The sequence below is a fragment of the Paramormyrops kingsleyae genome, chromosome 25, assembly GCF_048594095.1.
Source record: "Paramormyrops kingsleyae isolate MSU_618 chromosome 25, PKINGS_0.4, whole genome shotgun sequence".
Lineage (NCBI taxonomy): Eukaryota > Metazoa > Chordata > Actinopteri > Osteoglossiformes > Mormyridae > Paramormyrops > Paramormyrops kingsleyae.
Genome location: NC_132821.1, coordinates 33,058,769 through 33,081,206, shown reverse-complemented (window position 1 = coordinate 33,081,206; position 22,438 = coordinate 33,058,769). Strand labels below are relative to the sequence as shown.

The following is a 22,438-nucleotide window of genomic DNA, read 5'->3' as shown; positions in this document are numbered from 1 at the left end:
CTTTTGCCAAATTATATCATGGGGTACCGCCCCTAGGACCTTGGATTTGTGTCGCTGATTAAGTTTGGAGCCCGGGGAAGAATTGCTCAGTATCTGCTGTCGGATCAGTGTGTCAGAAAAGAAAGGGGTCGTGAGACATTGCTGGGGGAGGGGGGGTCCTCCAAACGAAAGGTTAGAGAACCAAAGGTATATATTATGCACGCAAAATTTACAGGTGTCAATGGAGTGTTTCGTTCTACCCATGTTTCATAGTCACTGATCCAGGTTAAGGGGAACAGTGAGCCCAGTAGCTATCCCAGGATACACACGGCAAGGGACACTCATCCATTACAAGGCCCTAACATGCAGGGCATTGCAAAGACAGCAGCTCACCTCAGACACTTGGACAGGAGACCCACAAAAGTGCAAAAGAACTAGACTACTTGGACTACTTTAATATTCAAAAACATGTTTGCAAAATGTGCCAGGGTGGTATTACATTCAGAAAACACAAAAATTAAACCAAAGTCATCTTTCAGCGAGTTTAAATCTAGGAAAACCAAAAATACACCAACATCTGACTAAGCCGCTGCACCCCCAGCAAAGTTAGGGCAGTTTCATAGAGCTGACTGTAAAGCCATACAGTGAATAGCCCCCAAACTTTAAATAATAAAAAAAAATATATAACAAGAAACGGGACACAGTCAGGAAACTTCCCAGAGGTGAGTTTTACTCACTACTTGTCAAAAAGAGTTTCTTCCTCTGTGGTATTTTAATTTTTCAAAAGGGCAAACATACACAATGTCATTTTTAGAAGCGTGTTTTTCCTTTTTCTTGGGGGGAGGGGTGGTCTTACCCTTGTCCACAGACTGCAGTTATTCAACTGTTCATTTAATACAAAATTATTCAAAAGTCCTATGTAATTATTTAGTGTTAAATACAAACATTAACAAACAGCTAAGAATATTGCAACACCAACAGCATGTCCACGAGGGGGCGCTGTCTCACACCCCCACAGCTCTCCCTTGAGTCTTTGGCGCCAGCTGTGATTCCTGAGCAAAACTGGGCCCCCTTTGCATGGATCGCATAAATTTACACACAAAAAGCTGCATGTTATGGGAGGTATACTCTCTTGGTGGTTTGTGATCTCATACTGCTATGAATAACTGCAACAGCCACAGAGGCCTCAGGGTTCGAGGCAGAGGGGGAAGGAGGTCTTCCTGAAACACAGATAAGTGCCAATTTGCCCCTTGTACACACTCAGGCCTGCAGCCAGAGCGGATGTGGGTCCGATGGAAAGGCTGCTGCTGAGCCTGTGCACCGTTCGCACCTCCAGGAGAGACTGGTGCGGACAGCAGGCCGGCTCAGATGTATATCGGGTGGTACTGCTTGCTCGTCAGTTTCTTCCTGCAGGTCGGACAGGTGTGTGACTTGGCCAGACAGTCTCGGAGGCAGACGCTGCAGAAGAGGTGGCCGCACCGGGTCGAGACGACAAGCCTTCCACTCCCCACGATCTGCAGGATGCACGCAGGGTCAAACCATGACTGAACAGCATTAGCGTCTTCTCACACACACCTCCTATATGGACCCAGCTACAAGAGCTTATATAAAAAGTTACAGCTAGAGTAGGGATCTAGGTATGAAACAATGGAGGTGAGGAGGCATGGTGCAGAGCAACTCGTCTCTTTGCAGAGAGCAGTAGATTCCTGTGGGCTAGCCTTCACGGCCGCTATACACTGGCATGTGCGCTAGCCTTCACGGCCGCTATACACTGGCATGTGCGCTAGCCTTCACGGCCGCTATACACTGGCATGTGCGCTAGCCTTCACGGCCGCTATACACTGGCATGTGCGCTAGCCTTCACGGCCGCTATACACTGGCATGTGCGCTAGCCTTCACGGCCGCTGTACACTGGCATGTGCGCTAGCCTTCACGGCCGCTGTACACTGGCATGTGCGCTAGCCTTCACGGCCGCTGTACACTGGCATGTGCGCTAGCCTTCACGGCCGCTGTACACTGGCATGTGCGCTAGCCTTCACGGCCGCTATACACTGGCATGTGCGCTAGCCTTCACGGCCGCTATACACTGGCATGTGCGCTAGCCTTCACGGCCGCTATACACTGGCATGTGCGCTAGCCTTCACGGCCGCTATACACTGGCATGTGCGCTAGTCTTCACGCCCACTATACATTGGCATGTGCGCTAGCCTTCACGCCTGCTATACATTAGCATGTGCGCTAGCCTTCACTCCCGCTATACATTACCATGTGTGCGGCGAGTTGGGGGAGAGCCCCATGCGTATTAGCTGCTCCACATCGGCATGTGGGTTGGGGTGCGCAAACTCACTTTTTAATAAATAATAAACTGCGGAACAGCAAACTCCTATTACAGATTGTGTGCTAATGTAAATTTACGACACAGTCCATCTTAAAAGTCGTCAAATTCAGCTGGAATTTCCTCACACTAAAATACTTGCAGAAATACAAACTCCTCATGAATCAGGCTGACCTCCGTATAGGTGTCCATGCAGATGGGGCAGCTGATCATGCCTGGGATGGACCTGCAGAACGGGAAGCGGGAGTCAGATGCATGCCACCTGCGCTTTGTGGCCTGGCTGGCCGGCGCTCGGTACCTGGCCCGGCTGTTGGCCTCCAGGTGAGCGAGGAAGGCCGCGCCCCCGGTAGAATGGCCCTCCTCTTCGTCGCTGCTCAGTACATAACTCTCAGTACCAGCCCCGCGTTTAGGCGTCTGGCCTGGAACAGGGATTCAGCAGAGCGTCAGCACATGATTCAGCGGCTCCCCCCACACACAGCCGCGCAAGCTCAACCACAGGTGCGTGACAGCTGTGTGACAGCTGTGTGGTGCCATGCTACAACACACACATCCAGGCATAATGCAGAATCCACAGCACAGATACAGCACATACAGTAACAGTCATAATGTAATACAAAACGGTCCCATCGGGATACATATATATCCACTCTACAGACAAAAACCAAAGGTAATACACAAATAAATGGAAAAAAACTGAATTGTGAAGACCGTTTCCACAGATAAGTTAAACATGACGACATCATTAATGGTGTGACTGCTGAAGCAGGTTTAGGAGGTCTGGGGATGACGACTGATCTACATGCAGAAATGCATAGGGACAGTGGTGAAGGTGATATTATAGAAACTGAAACTTACCCTCGTCTACAATCTGGGGAATGAACAGCAATATCCAGGAAACCGAGGAGCAAGAAAGAACAAAGAAACTCTTACCAAAATTAGAGGGAAGGTGGGAAAAAAAAAATATATATACATATATAAATAAAACTGCTCAAGCTTTACTGAATCCAATTCAGCAACCATAATCCAAGTCAGTGTTTTCCTCGTGTAAGGAAAAGCAGTAAAGATGCCCCATGTACTTGGTTGATCATTTGAATACAGACAGTGTTAGCAATTAATGATCATGGGGGAAATCAGGGAGAGAACGGGGTTCCATTTGGCACCACCAGGGTGCTAAGGAAGATAATTGACTTGACAGTGGCCAGAGAAGTGGCTGAGCTACCATTTGCTCTCACAGGAAGTCTCCGTCCTGTCCTTGTCCCTGTCCCTGTCTCAGGATCCTCACACTCCAGGGGGTCACTCTTTATATGTACCGTATGCGCACTATAAGGTGCACTTAAAAGCCTTTAATTTTCTCAGAAATCCACGGTGCGCCTTTAAATTCGGTGCGCCTTGTGTGTGCACTGAGTTCCAAAATCTGTAAAAATGTTGTTGTGCATTTTAGTAAGTGCTCCGCTTGATTGACTGTCGGACCATTTCCTGCCGACATAGGGACGTAGTAATACGTACACTACGTACGCTGGCAGCGATAAACCAATTGCAGAACATTACGTAAAGCCACGTACATAGGTACGCTAACCTTGTTTTTGCATGCGCCGAATAATACGGTGCGCCTTATGTATGGCTTAAGTACAGAAATAAGCCCCGCAATTGAGAGTGCGCCTTTCAATCCAGTGCGCCTTATGTATGGCTTAAGTACAGAAATAAGCCCCGCAATTGAGAGTGCGCCTTTCAATCCAGTGCGCCTTATGTATGGCTTAAGTACAGAAATAAGCCCCGCAATTGAGAGTGCGCCTTTCAATCCAGTGCGCCTTATGTATGGCTTAAGTACAGAAATAAGCCCCGCAATTGAGAGTGCGCCTTTCAATCCAGTGCGCCTTATGTATGGCTTAAGTACATAAATAAGCCCCGCAATTGAGAGTGCGCCTTTCAATCCAGTGCGCCTTATGTATGGCTTAAGTACAGAAATAAGCCCCGCAATTGAGAGTGCGCCTTTCAATCCAGTGCGCCTTATGTATGGCTTAAGTACAGAAATAAGCCCCGCAATTGAGAGTGCGCCTTTCAATCCAGTGCGCCTTATGTATGGCTTAAGTACAGAAATAAGCCCCGCAATTGAGAGTGCGCCTTTCAATCCAGTGCGCCTTATGTATGGCTTAAGTACAGAAATAAGCCCCGCAATTGAGAGTGCGCCTTTCAATCCAGTGCGCCTTATGTATGGCTTAAGTACATAAATAAGCCCCGCAATTGAGAGTGCGCCTTTCAATCCAGTGCGCCTTATGTATGGCTTAAGTACAGAAATAAGCCCCGCAATTGAGAGTGCGCCTTTCAATCCAGTGCGCCTTATGTATGGCTTAAGTACAGAAATAAGCCCCGCAATTGAGAGTGCGCCTTTCAATCCAGTGCGCCTTATGTATGGCTTAAGTACATAAATAAGCCCCGCAATTGAGAGTGCGCCTTTCAATCCAGTGCGCCTTATGGTGCGCAAAATGCGGTAAATTCACTCAACACCTACACACAGCACCTTGGTGGGGAGGGTCTTCTGGGGTATAAAGGGGGGTGAAGAAGTGCCCTTAATTTGTATTTGAGCTGCCTTTCAGTACCCGGTGTGTGTCTACACTGTATTACATTATATTATTTTTACTGTTCAATAAACCACCGTTTTGCTGAAACTGCGGAGACTCTGCAAGTGGATTCCTGACACCTTGGTAGAAAAACCCTCCAGGCGGTCAAACTGAACAGTGAGTTTCAGTTCAAAAATGTAATAAAATTCACACATGGAAACAAGCACACAAACCACTATAATCACATAATTACTAATAGACTGACTACCGAAAACCAGTCTGAGTCAACCCACCTTCCAAGCACCCCTCCCAACTCAAGAACGACTATTTAAAGAATACCATCAGCCTCAGCAGCAGAAGAGACTGACCAGCACAGAGTCCGAGTTGGTGAGGTCCACTACAGCGGCCTCTGTGCTCTCACACGTGAGATCCACCACCTCCTCACCTGCAGAGAGACCAGACGGACATGCGTAAGTGCACAGTCATCTCCGTGCACCTCACCTGTGTGCCTTCATCATTCAGCCCCTCAGTGTAGGCATGTATATAAAGGCAGGGACCCTCGCTCAGCATGCAACTGGGCACTACAATAACGTAGGAAGAGCACAGTTCAGGCTCATTTTACAGGGATTAATAAAACCGAAATTTTATTTTTAATACATTAACTTTTAATTACACTTCATTGTATTGCTAATATAAAAAACTGAGGCCAATAAATGTTAACAAAAACAAACTATAAATGGCAGTGTTTCCTAACCCCAATCCCCCCACATTCCCAAGACGGTCCAGGTTTTTGCTCCCTCCCCAGCTCCCAACTGCACAGGGGATCCACTCACTTTCCACCTGGGTCCCCTCCACCTCTATGCACTCTGCAGCCATGTGGGCTAGCCTGTCGGAGTACAAGCCCCTTTTGGCTGGGCGTCTGGGCTGGGAGAGAGCTGGACAGGGTCGCCGTCGCTGGCTCTGGGGGGCACAAACACACAGAACAGTCTGCAGGGGACGTCACGCAATTCAGTGTATATAAACAGCATGCACTTTAAGAATGGAAACCACATTTTACTACAAAGAACAACACATTGTGCAAGGAATGCAAGCAAAACACACATAAACGCATAGGGTGTGACGGTACACGGTATATTATGGAACCGCTCAGTAGGCCGCTGACGGTTCAATACACACACGTAGACCGCAGTATTACGACATGCCCGTCATTTTCCTATAATACAGGCCCGAATACAAGACTGTTTCTCTCTCTCTCTCACAAAAAAAAAACATCTAAAAACTGAGGTCATCTTATTTTCGAGGGCTTGAATTTAAGTGTCATTATACAACAGCAAACGGCGTAAATTATCTGTCTCCTGGTTAAAAGGTACCTGCATACTTCAAACGTAATCGAGGTCGTTTCAGCAATACAACATTGCCTGAGTGGTGATCCCACCCACTGTCGACAATCTGCTGGGGCTGGTCAGCAGGCTACATGCTTTCTACTGCATCCCATTTATCTTTAGTGCAAATTAATGCATATTTGCGTATTTATGTTAATTCTACATGTCATATCTGTAATGCTTGCCATGCAATGCGTGCGTTTCACTAGCGTTTGACTTTGTCATGCAAACTCTTGGTTTCCTTGTCTGTGCCGCTGCTAGTATTAAACCTATAGTGGCTGTTAAAGGACTGAACCACTCGCCACAACATATTTTTGCCTCCTTTACATGGGTCTGCTGCATCACTCTTGGATTATGGAGTATGTAATATTATTATTATCCATCTACACTTACTGTGCTGTGATTGCATGCAAATGCTTTTTAGCAATGATATGCTTAACTTTGTATATGTTCTTGTCAAATAAAATTATTTTTCTTTATAAAAGTTCGGTATTCCAAGTTTTCATCCAAAAATACATGTCGAAAGTGAGTGAGAGTGAATGTGTGTGTGTGTGTGTGTCTGGCATACTGTGCATCCTATTTACAATGTCATTTTAAACTAGAGTAGACAAGCACCTACAGGTTATCAAAGTTATAATTATAATTTTAATGTTTTTCTGTCCTTGATTTCATATAGTAGAGACATAAACTAGGCCTAGTCAGTCAAGCTGCCATTTTCCTGAAAGGAGTATTTTTCTTTTATTTTATTAAATATAAAGATATCGAAACCGTACCATGGTCAAAAAACTGCAACACATACCAAACCATAGTAAAAACTGTACATAACTTGCCAATACCAAACCATGTGCGTTTAGCAGAGGTCAGCAGTAGCATTGCAATTGGTCAATTGCTTACAGGTTACCATAATAATAATAATAATAATAATAATTGGTACTTTATTGATCCCCGTGGGGAAATTGTTTTTACGCCTCCCTCAACTTGCTCTTTGTAGAGCAAGCTGTCCGCGAAGGGCAGCCACCCGTAGCGGCGCCCAGGGAGCTGGGGATTGAGGGTCTTGCTCAAGGACCCGCAGACGTGCTGAGGCTGCTTTAAATCCAGTTACCTGCTTTAAACCAGTTACCTGCTTTAAATCCATATAATCGACTAACTTGATAATTCAAATTTGTCTAAATTAACAACTTATATACAGAAAGTATAACGTGTTTCATCACAAGCTGTGACACATCAAGACATGTACCATGCAAAAGCAGGGACCAGAAATGAATGGGAAAGCTCATAATGTAGGACCCAATCCCCAGTCATCCCCGATTGCCAAGGAGAAGGTAGCTAGATTTCCATTTTTTTTGCGAATTCAGGGCCAAAAGCAAGCCTCAAAGAGCTTTACAACATCCACCACCTTGCAGGCACGAGATGGCTATTCAGCGCTTTGTACAGGTTAAGCTAATGGTGATGGAGCACCTTTATGCAAGCTGCAAACACATTAGCAAAACACAGCAAGGCTTATAACGAGCGAGCAGAAGAGCACACGTTCAGGGAAGAAGGACTGCTCATGAACTCACAGCAGAGAGGAGTGCAGTACTTACTGTGCTCATGATGCCTAAAAAAAGTTACAGTAAACTGACCTGGTACAACGGTCATAAAACCTCAGCACCACAAACTCTTAGCATTGGTGTTGTTAGACGAAAAGCCCCTGCAGAGACATGAAATAAAGCACAACAGTGTTGCACCTGGTACCCATTCAGGAAAAATGCATGTAAAGAAAAGAGCCCTGCGTGGGCACCACAGATGCCGTCCAGCAGAGTTCCTACAGGGACTTCTCTAACAGCCTTGGCTTGGCAATACAGATGGTCACCCTTAAGGGAGGGCACGCTGCCTGGCACACATTTCAGCTCTGTGAGAAATGCATTCGCAGCCCTCAAAGTAATAAACACGGCCATTTGCAGGTGACGCAGCACAGGCAAAATGATACAATTACGCAGACTTGTGGCAAGTAAGGAGGCCAAATTCACAAGCAGTACGCAGAGATGTTAATAATGGCTCAAACGCAAAGGCATGCAGGATGAACAATTGATTAGTCAGGCTACATAAACCCAACCCACACCTAAAATCAACCATGCACATTTAAAGGCAAGCCTAAAGCCTTAGATCAGATAAGACGTCATTCAATACACTGATGTACTGTACTAAAACACGGCATACAAAATCTGATATTCAACTAGAACAGCCAATAAATCATACAACACTTGTCATTTATTGGGTAACAGGAATTTAAGAAATCCAGTGAAATTTTCATCATCACACGGATCTCCATAGAAATTTCTCACATACTCAAAGAATAAAAAAATACACTGATTATAAATGCGCACTTAGTACGACAAGAGCCGACACTTTGTCACTATGCCACTTAAGCTTTAGGTTAGCATGGGCCACAAAATGACCCAGCTACATTAACTCGCTCGGTACTTCAGGCAAGGACTCAAACGGCTTCACTTAGGCCTTCCCATTCTACTTCAGCTCTAAATCTCCTTTTAAAATATCTAGAGTATACTTCTCTTTAAAGCAAGTAAAACAAAGTATAGTAGTAATACGTTAAAGTATGTGGTAAAATACCCGGATTACGCGTAAATTGAAACTGTTCGAAAAAAATCGAAATGAAACAGAAAGAAAACAGCGCACTGTACCGCACCAAACGTTTAACAGCAAGAAGTCACTTTTAGCAAGGCTTTATAAACATGAAAACGACACTAGCTAATTTTTATTTAATAAATTAACGAGTCATATAATTAGTCACTTTTTTCGACAACAGGCGGTCCTTATCTTACAATGAAGGGCCGGTGTCTTTTTCTTTCAAGCGGCCGGACAGCGAACCAGCTAGCTATCCATTCAATACGTAGCCATATTGTAATATGAAGAATAACATAAAGCGTTACCTGTACTTTAATGGAGTGGATGCGTCTTTAATCAGACTCTTAATTACAATTTTTAATATTTATTCATTTAGGTAGTGAAAACCCAACACAACTGGCCTTTGTCTAGGAAGTGAGCCAACAGGCAACATCCGTTAAAATAAATAGCCTTTTGGAGACGTCACTGCTGTTAACCAATCACGATGAAGTGAACGAGGCGTGAAGGGGCTCCGGTGCTTCCATTGGTAAGAAAACACGTCACCGCCGGGATGCTGACGAATTACGATATGAGCAGCGTTGTAAGGTCTGCGGTTTTTCCGCCCACTTGGGTTATTTAGAAAATAAGAGTTGTGGGTAAATATTAGGAGGCCGCGGGGTTGCGGGTTTTTGGGCTGTTTTCATAGTGTTCCGCGGCAGCGGACTGTAAGGGGGGAAGGAAATTAATTATTATGAATGCGAGAGACTCCTAATGCTGAGTGATACTCAATTACTAGACACCGAAAGTCAGAGACAGAGCACACAGAAAACAGGGCTCCCAGCTCTAACGCATCTGGCACTGTCACGCAGGCACTCTTACGGATAATTGATTATTCCATTATAAACCTAAAATTGGGTGCATCAGAAGCTTTGGGGTAGTATGCAAAGCCCACAGATTATTTACAAGGTAACAAAACTGTTACATACATGTAAATGCGTGTGCAGACTTGTCTGGAATTGAAAATTTCACTCCAAGCAGCAGTTGACCAAAGTTGGCAACCCAGGAATAAGGGAATACGTCCGTCTACGTGACGTCATTGTGTTTAACTGTGGTTTTTAAAATGTTAAGCATTTGAATATGATCGTCATGCAAAATACGTGTTTTTCTTTGAGATACAGTATGGGGGGGGGGGGGGGGGGGGGAGATCTGTGACCAGAGGACTGCTGGTGGTGTCACGCAGATGACGGCTAAGGTACAATTTCCAATGGCATCAGTTTAACAACTTTTTGTAATTCATCACTAAGTCCTGCGGTCTTCACAGGATGCCATTAGTGCGACATTAGTGCCCTTTCGCTTAAGCTTTGAGTATTGCACAGCACTACAGGTTCACGTGAATTATATTCACTTAAGGAATCATTTGTGAATTTTATATTTAAATTACTTACCGATTACCTCCTAAACCTGGTGTTCTTTTCAGAAGCTTACAGTGATTAACTGTAGAGGAAACCTTTGCTTCTATAATTTTTCTTTTTTTATTCTGCATAGAACAGGTATAGAAACTGCATGGATGGATGTGCAGAAAGTTGTCCTGCATAATGGATCTGATTTACAAAAACACATTTGTAATGTGTTTGGGCAGAAAGGTTTCTTTGTTACACATGTTCTATCCTGTGTTGACTTTCTGTATTCTTTACTAAGCCATGCTTCCATAGAAGACAGTGGTTAGACTTGATACAGTGGTGATAGATGACACTTGGGACAGTCCGACTAACTGGCCATACTAAGTCTTAGCATCAGGGCAAATTAGCTTCAAGTTATGCTGGAAAAGTATCTCTTACGGTTAGTACGAGTGTCATAAGACTTTGCCCCCTTCAAAGCCAGCCAGCCCAGTAAATGCAAACATAGAAACATGATTTAATGTGTGTGTGTCCCTGAGGGCTGTGTTACTGATGCAATCACATATTACACACTTTGCTATGTAAAAGATGAAGACCAAACAAATACTAAATTTGTGACAGCTACTCTTAAAACCAGACAATAAGGCTACTATATTTCACAGTAATGTGTCTCACATGAGCTTCTTAATCTTCTCCCTAGCTCATGGGCGTAATTTCCAGGGGGGTTAGAGGGGTCATGACCCCCCCAATAATCATGTTTCCCCTGTAATGGGTGGAGACCTCGACCCCCCCAATGTTCCAGCCAAAGTTACGCCCTTGCCCTAGCCGGACCCTTTGATTGGTCGAGGGAAAGAGGAGGGGGGCTTTTCAGGGCCCCGGAACAGGCTGAGACCGCCGGATGCCGAAGCTTCACACTGGACCTGGCGCTCCAGGCTGCTCTCTAGCTCCTCCCAGTGGCGCTCCTCTGACCACTGCTGCTGGCCACAAGTAGGGGAGGGGCAGGGAAAGGAGAGGAGGATGACACGGGTGTGGAGGTGGAGGGAAAAAGTGCACATATTAATGACACTGCCTTCCAAGGAATGCTTCTTTTTTTGAAGCCACACAATGTTGATGTTAATTAAGGGATTTAGAAATTAAATATGATATTAATAAATAAAATAAATGGCGGTCGGATGTAACAAGGCAAGCATTCAGTTTCATTACTTAAGAACATAAGAAATTTACAAACGAGAGGAGGCCATTTGGCCCATCAAGCTCGTTTGGGGAGAACTTAACTAATAGGTCAGAGTTGTTAAAATCTTATCTAGCTCTGATTTAAAGGAACCCAGGGTCTTAGCTTCCGCTACACTAGCAGGAAGACTATTCCATACTCTAACTACACGCTGTGTAAAGAAGTGCTTTCTCAAATTCAGTTTAAAATGTTCTCCCGCTAATTTCCACCTATGGCCACGTGTTCTAGAATTTAAACTAATATTGAAGTAGCCATTTGGCTGAACAGCATCCAGACCTGTTAGAATCTTGTATACCTGGATCATGTCCCCCCTTAGTCTCCTTTGCTCAAGGCTAAACAGATTCAGCTCAGCTAACCTCTCCTCATAAGACATTCCTCTAAGACCAGGAATCATTCTCGTAGCCCTCTGTTGCACCTTTTCTAAGGCAGCAATATACTTCTTAAGGTATGGTGACCAAACCTGCACACAATATTCCAGGTGGGTCTTACCAAGGAATTATATAATCGTAGCATCACCTCCCTTGACTTAAACTCCACACACCTAGAGATGTAACCCAACATCCTAAAACATTAAAAATACTTATAATCAATTTGGACAAAATATCACCTCAGTAAACAAATGAGAAAATGCTAAGCAGAGACCTATTAAATACATAAAGTTATTCATAGCGTGGAAGCAATAAATTAGAAGAGCATAGTTTCCAGGGTGATGTATGTAGCAGTTTTATTACACTGTAAATAGTCTGCAGGGTTCTCTACCCCAACGCTTTTGATGTAGCTAATGTTGGGTTTATAATGGAATAATACAGATTTGCTGTAAGATTTCCTGCATGAGAGTCTGAAAGCATGAGTGTCACACCAGATTAATGAGAATCTCACAATTACATATGCCAGGTGTTGCGTGAAGCTATATTACTGTAATGTAAAGGATATATATCTGTGTGTGTGTGTGTGTGTGTGTGTGTGTGTGTTTCTATACAATGCTCCCATATGAATATCCTGATATGGCTGGCAGTGCTCTTGTATGGATGACTGAGCTCCAAGCGAGAGGCAGGCTCACCCTCTGTTGGTTCCATCCCAGCAGGGCCTGTGCAGCAGCCTGTCCATAGGCTTTGGCTCTGGCATCCTCGGCCTGCCTGTGTCTCTGCCTCTCTTGCCGCTTGTCCTCCAGCTTGCGCTGAAGCTCTAGCAGCTGCTGGTCATCGCTCGCACCCAGGTAGGGCTTCTGTCGGGTCTTCTTCTCCAGTTGCCTGCCCCACAGTCAGACTCATTTACTGACACTCATCGCAGAATGTGGACCGTAGCGCATGGGCGGCTTCCTCATTCAGCCATAGCACAAGGCTAGCGCAGTTAGCCATAGCACAAGGCTAATTCAGTTAGCCATAGCACACAGCTATCTCAATTAGCCACAGCAAAAGGCTGGCTCAGTTAGCCATAGCACAAGGCTAACTCCGTTAAGAATAGCACATGGCCGTCAGAGTTAGCCATAACATAAGGCTAGCTCAGTTAGTCATAGCACATGGCTAGCTCAGTTAGCTACAGAACAAGGGTAGCTCAGTCAGCCACAGCACATCAGCAGCTTATTTAGCTAGAAACACAAGGTTACCTAAGTTACCTGGAGCGCTAGTTAGGCTAACTCAGTCACCCACAGCACAAGTCTGTCTCAGTTATCCACAGCACATGGCTATCTCAATTAGCCACAGCACAAAGTTAGCTCCGTTAGCACAGAGCAAAGTGCTATCTCAGCTATTGCGTATATCAGAATGTCAGACATCCAGATATTGATTTAAGGGAGGCAGATGAGGGGCATCCTGGAGGGGTGGGTGCTGGCCAGTCCTTGGCTGGTTTTACGGTAATGCTGTATATATATTCCCGACTGGGGTGGAAGAACACAATCTACAGACTGGGGCTAGACAGTGGTGCTGAAATCTGGGGCGAGGTCGGAGTAGTGAAACTTCTTGCTGGCTTATTCTACCCCCACTGAATAGCGGAATGACAGATTTCCGGGACATAGTGCATCATTTGCGGGTGTCAGGGAGCTGCTGTCAGTTTGCAGGAGACTCTGGGATCTTCCAGGAGAGGTTGCATGTCTGGTTTTAGCGACTGCGAGAGAAGGTGCTCTTTAATTTCTGTGATGCAGGTGTGTGTGTGTAGACCATGTGTGCCCAATATATGCATGCAGAACCCTCACTTCCGTTTGGCCTCCTCTCCCAGTGCTGCCCTCTGCTGGCTGATGAAGTCCAGCTGCCCCTGGAGCCACTGCTGACGGTTCTGCTTCTCCACCTGGAGGCGCTCTTTCTTCTCCTCCTGCTCCCTGCTCTGCGCCTCCCGCAGCACAGCCAGCCGCTCCCGTAGCTCAGCCAGGGACATCTCTCCCAGGAGGGCATGGCCTGCCGTCTGGGACGATGTGGAAACGTGGGGGTGAGGGATTGGCGCCGACGGGCTCCGGTCTAACACCCTGTCTGCCTGGTGGCTCACAGCTGCCCTGCTACGCGCTGCGGATCACCTCGGTGTCATCCACGAACTTGTGTCTGATGACGGGGACAGACTCCATGGCCCGGATCTGAGAGATCAGCTCCAGCCTCCGGGCCAGGTCCGCCTGGGCCCGCTCCAAGGCCTGGCGCAAGAGGTGCCGGCTCTGCTCAGAGACCTCCTCCGCTGCAAGAACCACAAACAGCTCGGTGAGCTTCTGGACGAGACCCGGGAAAGTGGCAGCAAACAGTGAAGTCCCGAGCCAATATCAAAGATCGGAATCAGGCCCGATCCAGGCCTTTTATTAACTCATTGATATCGGCTACCACAGCCGGATCGACTTATCTGCCCAATTTAAGACAGTTGTGCAGATTATAAATTTCCATCACACGCTACAGTACGCCTGAGGCACGTAGCTTTAAACTAGAAGGAAGCAAGAGATGCATTGCTTAATACAACAAATCTTATTAGTCACTCGCAAAAACACAAGGAAGAGCACTGCGAAGTCACAAGGCTTATTCAGACGAAGAATGCACCGACACTGTATGTGTATATATAAATATTTCACAGTACCGGCTTAACAATACACCAACACGAGCTGTATGGACACCGAAACTTAAATTCTTTTCTGCTTGTCACATCATCATTTTGCTATGTGTTCTCCTACAAGCTGTTGACATGTCATTAGTATAAACTGACACCGGAGGGGCGCTTAATGTAACAGAGGGTCCACCAGAGGGCGGTGTGCCGATACCTATGCGCTGTTTGTACGCCCACAGCTTGGCCTTCGCTTCCTTGGCGTTCTTGTGTCCCTCCACCACCTGCTCCACCAGCTCCCTCATCTCCTGCTCCTCCTGCAGCCGCTTCTCTGCATAGCGACGCATCAGTTCAGCGGTCTGCGGGACGAGAGTGCCGCCAGGTCCGACGTAGTGGCATGCGGGATGTTGTCATTGTAAATCTTCATGTATCTTTTTTGTGCGTAGTCCCTGGGTACCTCCTCTCTCTTGAGCAGCGCCCTCTGCTGGTTGCTCTCCATCACGCGCACGCGGGCCAGTGCCGCCTCCTCGTGGCTGATGAGTCCCTCTATGCGGCGCCGGTCCAGCAGGGCCACCTCCTCCTGCAGGTCCTGCTGCAGGACCTCATTCTGCCACCGTAGGAAGGATGAGGGCTCGCCTCCCCCACTCAGGAGCGCCACCATCCTGCACCAGGCAGAGAGTCCAGCCCGGCTGCCTTCTAGGCCCCTGTGGTGTGTATGTGTGACGTCGCTGTGCTTACCTCCGTGTTTCCTCCTCCACCTGCCGGTTGTAGAGAGCTCCTTCACGCAGGATGGCTGTGGTGTTCAGTCTGATGGGCGGGCTGTCCGTCTGGTCAACGCACAGATGTATAAAGCAGTGTGTCAGTCCAATAGCGTGTCAGTCAGGCTTTAAAGAGACGGACAGACAGACAGGGTACCTGCTGGACCACAGAGATATACAGACAGGCCAACCTGTCTCGAATGAGGCCGGCAGAGATATACAGACAGGCCAACCTGTCTCGAATGAGGCCGGCAGACAGACAGACAGGAAGGGTACCTGCTGGACCACAGAGATATACAGACAGGCCAACCTGTCTCGAATGAGGCCGGCAGAGATATACAGACAGGCCAACCTGTCTCGAATGAGGCCGGCAGACAGACAGACAGGAAGGGTACCTGCTGGACCACAGAGATAGACAAAAAGACAGAAGCGCTGGCCTGTAAACAGAGAGACAGAAACACAGAGGGAAAGACAGACTGACATGGAGGATGCATCCCCGGACCTCAGGAAGGCACACAAGCAGACAGGCAGTTAGACAAGACGCCTAAAGAAGCACACAGACTAATATCTGCTGAAACACTCTGAAGGAGCAGGTAGGTCCTAAGCCCCGGGGACAGGCAGCACCTTGTGGCTGGATGGAGTCCCAGAGGAGAAGAGCGAGTTAAACTGCAGCTGGGCATCTCGCTCTTCCTGGATCTGGGACAGCAGCTTCTGCAAGACAGAGACAATGCAAAGGGGGGTTGCTACCCGCCTGGTCGCTTAGCAACACATCCCAGCAATGTTTGGGTAATATTGGTTTATTACACACAGACTGCAAATCCACACAGATGTGTGAAATGCAGAGTGAGCCTAGAGCACAGCCTAGGAAGCATAACGGGAGGGCATATGTTCACGCCCCAGGCTTTTGAGATACGTTAACTAGCTTAATTGCTCTCCACGCACATATACAGTCTGAAATGGGAATCCAAGATAACGTGCAGTATTATTGACCGTGGTTAAAAGAACATGTATAAACGGATGGTTTAGAAGCAGAAGAGAACCTGCTTTGCATAACATGAGAAAGACAGGACCCTGTCTTACCTTGGTCCGCTGTGACTTTTCTGGATTCACACAGTGGAACTGTTGAGTGTTGGCATCTAACAGGACTTTCTGAAAGGATACAAAAGGAGGAGGTGGTGTGACACTTAGCGGGTTAGGAATTCACAGCTCTGTCTAGAAGGTTGTGGGTTCAAATCCCATGGCGAGCTGAACAATCATATCACCTGGTTGAACCTCCCCAACTTGTACGCTGCTTTGGATAAAAGAATGTGCTGAATAAATACATATGAGAAGTCCATTAAAAAATGTCTCTGCAGGTCACTTTCAAATTCCTGATGCTTTCACAGTATGGAAGAACGCAAAAGCAGTACCATCACAACTGTATGATTATTACCTGTTGGTCATATATTTTGCATAGTTTTTTTTATTCTACTTGCATATGAGCAAAGGTGGACATTTCAGGTCCAGAAAGTAAAAATCCAAACCAGGATTTTGTTTCAACCAACCAGTTGAGAATAAAGAGTCACTGTCACAGAGAACTCAACTGGTTGGTTGAAACAAAATCCTGGTTTGGAGTTTTACTTTCTGGACCTGAAATGTCCACCTCTGCATATGAGTCAGTTTTAACAAAACTCTTTTAATGGTCAGTGGACAATACTAGCATAGTGAGCCAGTTAGAAATATCAGGAGAATTTCGACATCACTTTTTCAAATGTGAATATAAATCTGATAAATAATAATATGTGTGTTTTGCCTAAACTGAGCCTTAGACTGAATGATGTCAATCCAATCGTCAACAAAATTCATCAGTGCAAGTAGGCTGGCAAAATAATTCACTGATTTAGAGGTTTGTTAGAGGACATATTAACCGACAAACTGATGTGTTATTTGGCTGAAAGATGATGATTGATCGCTCTACAGGCTGGCAAACCGACAAACAAGTTAGTCAACTGAGGGGAGGACAAAATGATCAATTGATGAATTGACATTTACACTTAATTACTGACTGGTAGGTTAAATAACTGCTTTACTGGTTTCATACATTAGCCTGCTGACGGTTCTTCTGCTTGACCTTCTCCAGCACATCTCTCTCCGTGGGGAGCTGGTAGGTGCTGGCTGGTACCTGAATCACATGATAGATGGGGTCGTAATTCCATCAAAAGCCAGCATGGCAGATGAAGGTTAAATGATATATGAACAAATATAGTGACGCGGGGATACAGACAGACACACCTACCGGCCGATGTCGCTCCTGCTGGGGAATGGGCTCTGGTTTGGGGAGAGTCCGAGGTTTGGGCTTGGTCAGGGCAAACTCCTTAGGTTCAGTGATCTTCTGACTGGCTTTCTTGGGTTGAATTCCACCAGCTGCTTTGCTGGCCAGTTGGGTGATAATTCCTTCAACCTCTGGCTGCCACCTAGTAGGGGATTTTATTAATCATTAGTGAGACGAGGGGCATTTCTGTTGGACTGATATGGGGTCTGTCCTTGAGAGGAAGGCACTGGAGGCTTATACGTGTATGGTGAGAGGAGAACAGTGGAGTGGGACGTGCAAACCAGAATCAGAACCTTCCGCGTATGAAAACAGACCATCAGGTGATGGACACCTCAGGATCACGGGAAGACGTGACACTGTATGATTCGTTGTAATACGACTTATGGTGTTAACAAGTGGGCAATGGGCGGGTCCACTGGTCAGTACCGAAGCCTCACGTCTCCATGGCTGTCGGCTGGTTTCCTGCCCCTGGCCCTGTCTGGGGAGCTTGTTTGCACTGTGCTTTCCTCTCGCAAACAACAGGCAGGTGAAATGCCACTTCTAAGGCTGCTTTTCCACTGCACTAGTCGCAATATTTTTGGTCCTAAAATTCTGTAGTTTCCCTTTTCCACTGACTTCCAGTCCAGGACCAGTGCCAGAAGTACCAAACCAGCTGGGGTACTATTTTGGTACGTTGAGGTGGGACTAGCAAACGTGTTCATTTTCAATTGTCAGAGTTGGATAGCTCAGGTTCAGGAAGTAAAAATCCAGACCAAGATTTTGTTTCAACCAACCACTGAGTATATAGAGTCACAGTCCCAGATTACTCACCTGGTTGGTTGAAACAAAATCCTGATCTGGATTTTTACTTCCTGCACTATCCACCACCCTGGACTGGCTATGCAAACAGCCTGTCTCTGAAACACAGCCGCCGTCTTGAAAAAAGCCTGGCATCTCGTCCAGGCCATCCCTTACCATGTGCTCTGTGCTTCATGCCACTCTGTACCGAGTAAGTGGTGTAAAATATGTATTTATGTATAAATGATGATGAGTAAATATCCCCTTGGTCACTAATGCACAATACTGACTCGTTTGTTCACCAGTCTGCATTTCAGTCTGGGGTTTCTGTCCTGATGTCATCTGTTCAGTCATTGGAATGTATATAAGTGAATGAGGTAAAATATTCAGATCTGAATGCCTGGGAAAACACTGTATCCCCCAATACCTCAGCAGAGGTGCAATCCAGCTCTTTTCCACATAGGGGGCGTCATAGATCTGACTCCATTCCCCTCGGATCCAGGTGCTGAGGTTGTTCACGTTGAAGAAGAAACTCAGAAACTGAAAGGAGTAGAAATCGTGAAATTCCCTTCCCTGTACTGGACTAAAGTCTTTTAAGTGAGTCATTTGAATGGAATAACAATGGAAGCAATTGAGATTTCAATGGGTAAATAAGTTTCCATTGATCACAGTGTCACCCAGTAGTAACAGCCAACATCATTGCTACTCACACTGCAATCCTCCAGATGACGTGCAAAACATATTGTTTCTTACATGATTAAGGCTTGTGACAACGTGTTATGTAATAATTCTGCATTATGTAATAACTCGACAGAATGTAACAAATTCAATGATGATAACAACAACAACAACAACAACAACAATAATAATAATAGGGTAATGTTGCAATAGGAAATTATAATGTAGTCTATCAATTTGTAACATTTTGTTATTGTTATTAGATAATGAAGTGTTATTACATAATGTGTTGTTGTACACTGTGTGTATTATGTGATGAAAATTTGCTACATTTTGTTGCGCATTATTACATAATGTGTTGTAACGAGGCCTGTGCCATTGCAGTGCCCCATGACCTTACAGTGACATTTTAGCAACCCGTGACCTTTTAGAGCCTGCTTTTAGAGCGCCAGCTCGACGTCTCCCTCCTTTTTGGCCGATGTCTATGTGAGTGATTTACCTTGTGCATCTTCACCGCATCCAGGGATCTGACGATCTTGCTGAAGCAGCGAAGGCCCAGGTCTTCCAGGAGGAACGTAGCCAGGAAACAGATCACTGTTGAGCAAAAAATATAGATGAAGCAAAGCCAGACTCTGAAAGACCAAAACTATCCCTTCTGTACTTTCACATATGACCTCATGACCTCAGTTGTTCTGAGATACTATATATCCTCTTAGAGGTATAAGTGATGTAGCAGCCCAAAGCTGGTCACCAAAGGGAGATTCGCATAAAACAAAAATGGCAGAACTTATACTTCCATCTCTAGCTGTATTTATATCTATCTGCATCAAGATGGTGGTTGACCCCACCGATGGTCACGAAAAACATACAGGAAAGTAGGTTCTTAAAAAAATCCTCTATAAAAGCTGCTAAATATGTCTTCTTCACAGCAACCATAATGACTGCTGAAAACAACCATACCCATAAACTGGTTGCGATCGGCTTGTAGGAAGCCTTTTCCGGTGCGATGGTAGAAGGTATTGACCACAACGTCCAAGAGCTTCCTGTGCTCAACGCAGCCAGAAATAACCTCCAGCACAAAGTTCTGCTCCGAGTCTTCCAGGTCCTGGAGAAAGTTACAAATACATAGGCCGGGATGAACATTCACATCATGAATACATGTGGCAAGCTTGATATGCAAACTATTATTACCAGGGTTTTAAATCTTCATCTTTTTGTCTTGATTGCTACTGGAATGATCCAGTGTTCATTTGAACAGAAAGATTTTCCTAGTCACTTTCACCCATACTTGAATTCTTCAGTAAACACACTAAATGCACTTCAATCTTTGCAATTAATCCTTCGTTTTCTCAAGTGTTCCATTCTTTGGGCTTTAACACAAACCAAACTGCTTGCTTACGCATGTTACATCCATAACATGTTACTCCACCGTCTGAAATTGTACAGGTGAGATTTCACCAGCGTTGTGTTTTATACTATTAGTTCTATGGGTTCTGAAACACATTGACTGACACATCTTGTTTGGTGTCTTCTGAACAAGTTACTATCAAGTTTGTAATTAAATATTAGTATAATTAAACATTAATTAAAGTGCTTTAGTGATGCTTCATAAATGAGTCGTCCTAAAACTCAGTCTTGGTATTTTTAAGATGAGGACGATGAGCAGCATTTCATTGTCCAGACCAAGCTTTCACCCACCCGAAGAGCCTTGGAGGCGTGGTCTACAAACGCCTGGAGGCTGCCCTCTTCTGGCTGGAATGTATCCAGCAGAGCGACAGCTTGTCTGACGAGGCTTCTGTGATCTTTCATCTTTAGAGCTCAAACCTGGGCAAAGCTCAGAAGACAGATGTGCTCTGCTCTCAATCTGAAACAGATTTTAAAATATGTTTGTTAGTACCACCTTAATTAACCACTAAAATAAAAAAGGTCTAAAATGATGTAACTCTAAACACCCTGAAAGCATTTCAATATTTATTCTGAATCAGTGGGAATCTCATTATTTCCACTAGTTATAATTTAATATGGAGCCAGCCACTTATTTCAGCATGTAAGCTCCAATTTCGATAAGCACACTTATGAAAAATAGCAGACCCATTGATCAGTCAGCAAATGTCAGACTTTCAGTTTTGCTCAGTCTTCATTGTAAATAGTTGATAAAGATACAGGTGGTTTAGAGGACGGCCGCAGTTTTACTTAGCAGAAAATCTTGTGTAAAGAAGCTTAGACCAATTCAGTTTATAGACTGGTTTATATACAAACATAGGTACCTGATTAAAACCTTCCTCGAGGGTACAAAACAGACCCCTCCCGAAACACTTATAAGAAATAGCCAGTGTGTGTGTGTGTGTGTGTGTGTGTGTGTGAGAGAGAGAGAGAGAGAGAGAGAGAGAGAGAGAGAGCATCTAGTAAACTGAATTTAAATGTCGGACTAAGGGACTAAAGGTCACGCTTGGCTTGTATATTAATAGTACTTGTGTTCACTGAGTATTGCCCTGCTTCGATCTGCCTGGAAACAAAATGAGCAGAAATAAACCAAAACTTAAGGTTAATAGTTCATTGTGACAGTATTTTTAATAGCATTATCATATGCCTAGCAGAACAGAAGTACATTGTTTTAAGTTCGGTTTATTGTGGTGCACAGTGCTTTACCGAAAAAATGTTGCTTGCTGTAAATATAGCTCTATATCATGATATTAACTACCTATCACTATAGTTTTATGCCACGACTTTATCTGGCTTTAAATATCACTATATATAATTATTATTTTAGTTTTTGCAAGATGTAAGTATCGCTATAGACTTATCGCTTATGGACTCATGAATATAAATATGCAATTGGACAAGCAACATGAAAAACGCGCGTGTATTTAAATAACAATTGACTATTTCATTAACAGACAACAGGAGAAAATAAGCATAGAACTATTTTAACGTCATTATATTCAATCAGATGGATAAAGGTATCGGTCCCCTTACCGACAGATATCTATCTTCATGAAGCTTAAAAGCGGCTTCGGAGTGGATGTAAACCCCATACAAAATCGTATGTCGGTCACTTACAAAGAATATGTGCAGTTTTTAATAAATCTCCCGAAATGGGATAGTGTTTGAGTGTTACCTAGCAACTGTAATCATGGTGACCAAAAATGCTCATGGCTTTTCATATCTCTGGTGGCCATTCACCTTTTAACATTCATATACCTCTGCAGTTTAATACTGATATTTCAATATTCTTTATATTTTAGACCTACTTTCTAAACATGAAATGAACTTCCCAATCGTTGTAAAAAAAAAAAAAAAAGACACAATTTAAGTGAGTTTGAAAATACGCGCAATACCTGATGATGAAATGAACGCTCCACCGTCTCATTGGCTAGTTGTGCTGCCAATTATGGGGCTGCTTCCGGTGCTGTGGCGTC

At 45.0% G+C, this 22,438-nt stretch overlaps 2 protein-coding genes across 5 annotated transcripts; both read right to left on the bottom strand.

The window, feature by feature from the left end:
- Positions 1 to 414: 414 nt before the first annotated feature.
- LOC111855413 (E3 ubiquitin-protein ligase RNF4-like) lies at positions 415 to 9,347 on the bottom strand. 3 transcript variants are annotated; one of them, XM_023834397.2, is made up of 8 exons: positions 9,185 to 9,347; positions 7,838 to 7,944; positions 5,706 to 5,832; positions 5,241 to 5,317; positions 3,170 to 3,182; positions 2,613 to 2,733; positions 2,489 to 2,540; positions 415 to 1,493 (listed from the first exon to the last, which is right to left on the bottom strand). In XM_023834397.2, the coding sequence occupies exons 2-8, from the start codon at positions 7,844 to 7,846 to the stop codon at positions 1,344 to 1,346; spliced, it is 549 nt and encodes a 182-aa protein (XP_023690165.1). In that variant the 5' UTR covers positions 7,847 to 7,944; positions 9,185 to 9,347; the 3' UTR covers positions 415 to 1,343. The 3 variants fall into 3 exon arrangements, with proteins under 3 accessions (XP_023690165.1, XP_023690167.1, XP_023690166.1); XM_023834399.2 differs by having other exon boundaries at positions 7,877 to 7,944; positions 9,185 to 9,345; XM_023834398.2 differs by lacking the exon at positions 7,838 to 7,944 and having other exon boundaries at positions 9,185 to 9,344.
- Positions 9,348 to 10,379: 1,032 nt separating this feature from the next.
- On the bottom strand, positions 10,380 to 22,430 carry cfap99 (cilia and flagella associated protein 99). Of its 2 annotated transcripts, none has more exons than XM_023834386.2 (16): positions 22,358 to 22,430; positions 20,718 to 20,883; positions 19,980 to 20,124; positions 19,519 to 19,613; positions 18,769 to 18,881; positions 17,529 to 17,706; positions 17,334 to 17,414; positions 16,334 to 16,402; positions 15,878 to 15,964; positions 15,234 to 15,322; positions 14,953 to 15,157; positions 14,713 to 14,854; positions 13,993 to 14,144; positions 13,678 to 13,883; positions 12,547 to 12,736; positions 10,380 to 11,229 (listed from the first exon to the last, which is right to left on the bottom strand). In XM_023834386.2, the coding sequence occupies exons 2-16, from the start codon at positions 20,826 to 20,828 to the stop codon at positions 11,077 to 11,079; spliced, it is 2,016 nt and encodes a 671-aa protein (XP_023690154.2). In that variant the 5' UTR covers positions 20,829 to 20,883; positions 22,358 to 22,430; the 3' UTR covers positions 10,380 to 11,076. The 2 variants fall into 2 exon arrangements, with proteins under 2 accessions (XP_023690154.2, XP_023690153.2); XM_023834385.2 differs by lacking the exon at positions 22,358 to 22,430 and adding an exon at positions 21,996 to 22,254 and having other exon boundaries at positions 10,381 to 11,229.
- Positions 22,431 to 22,438: the final 8 nt, after the last annotated feature.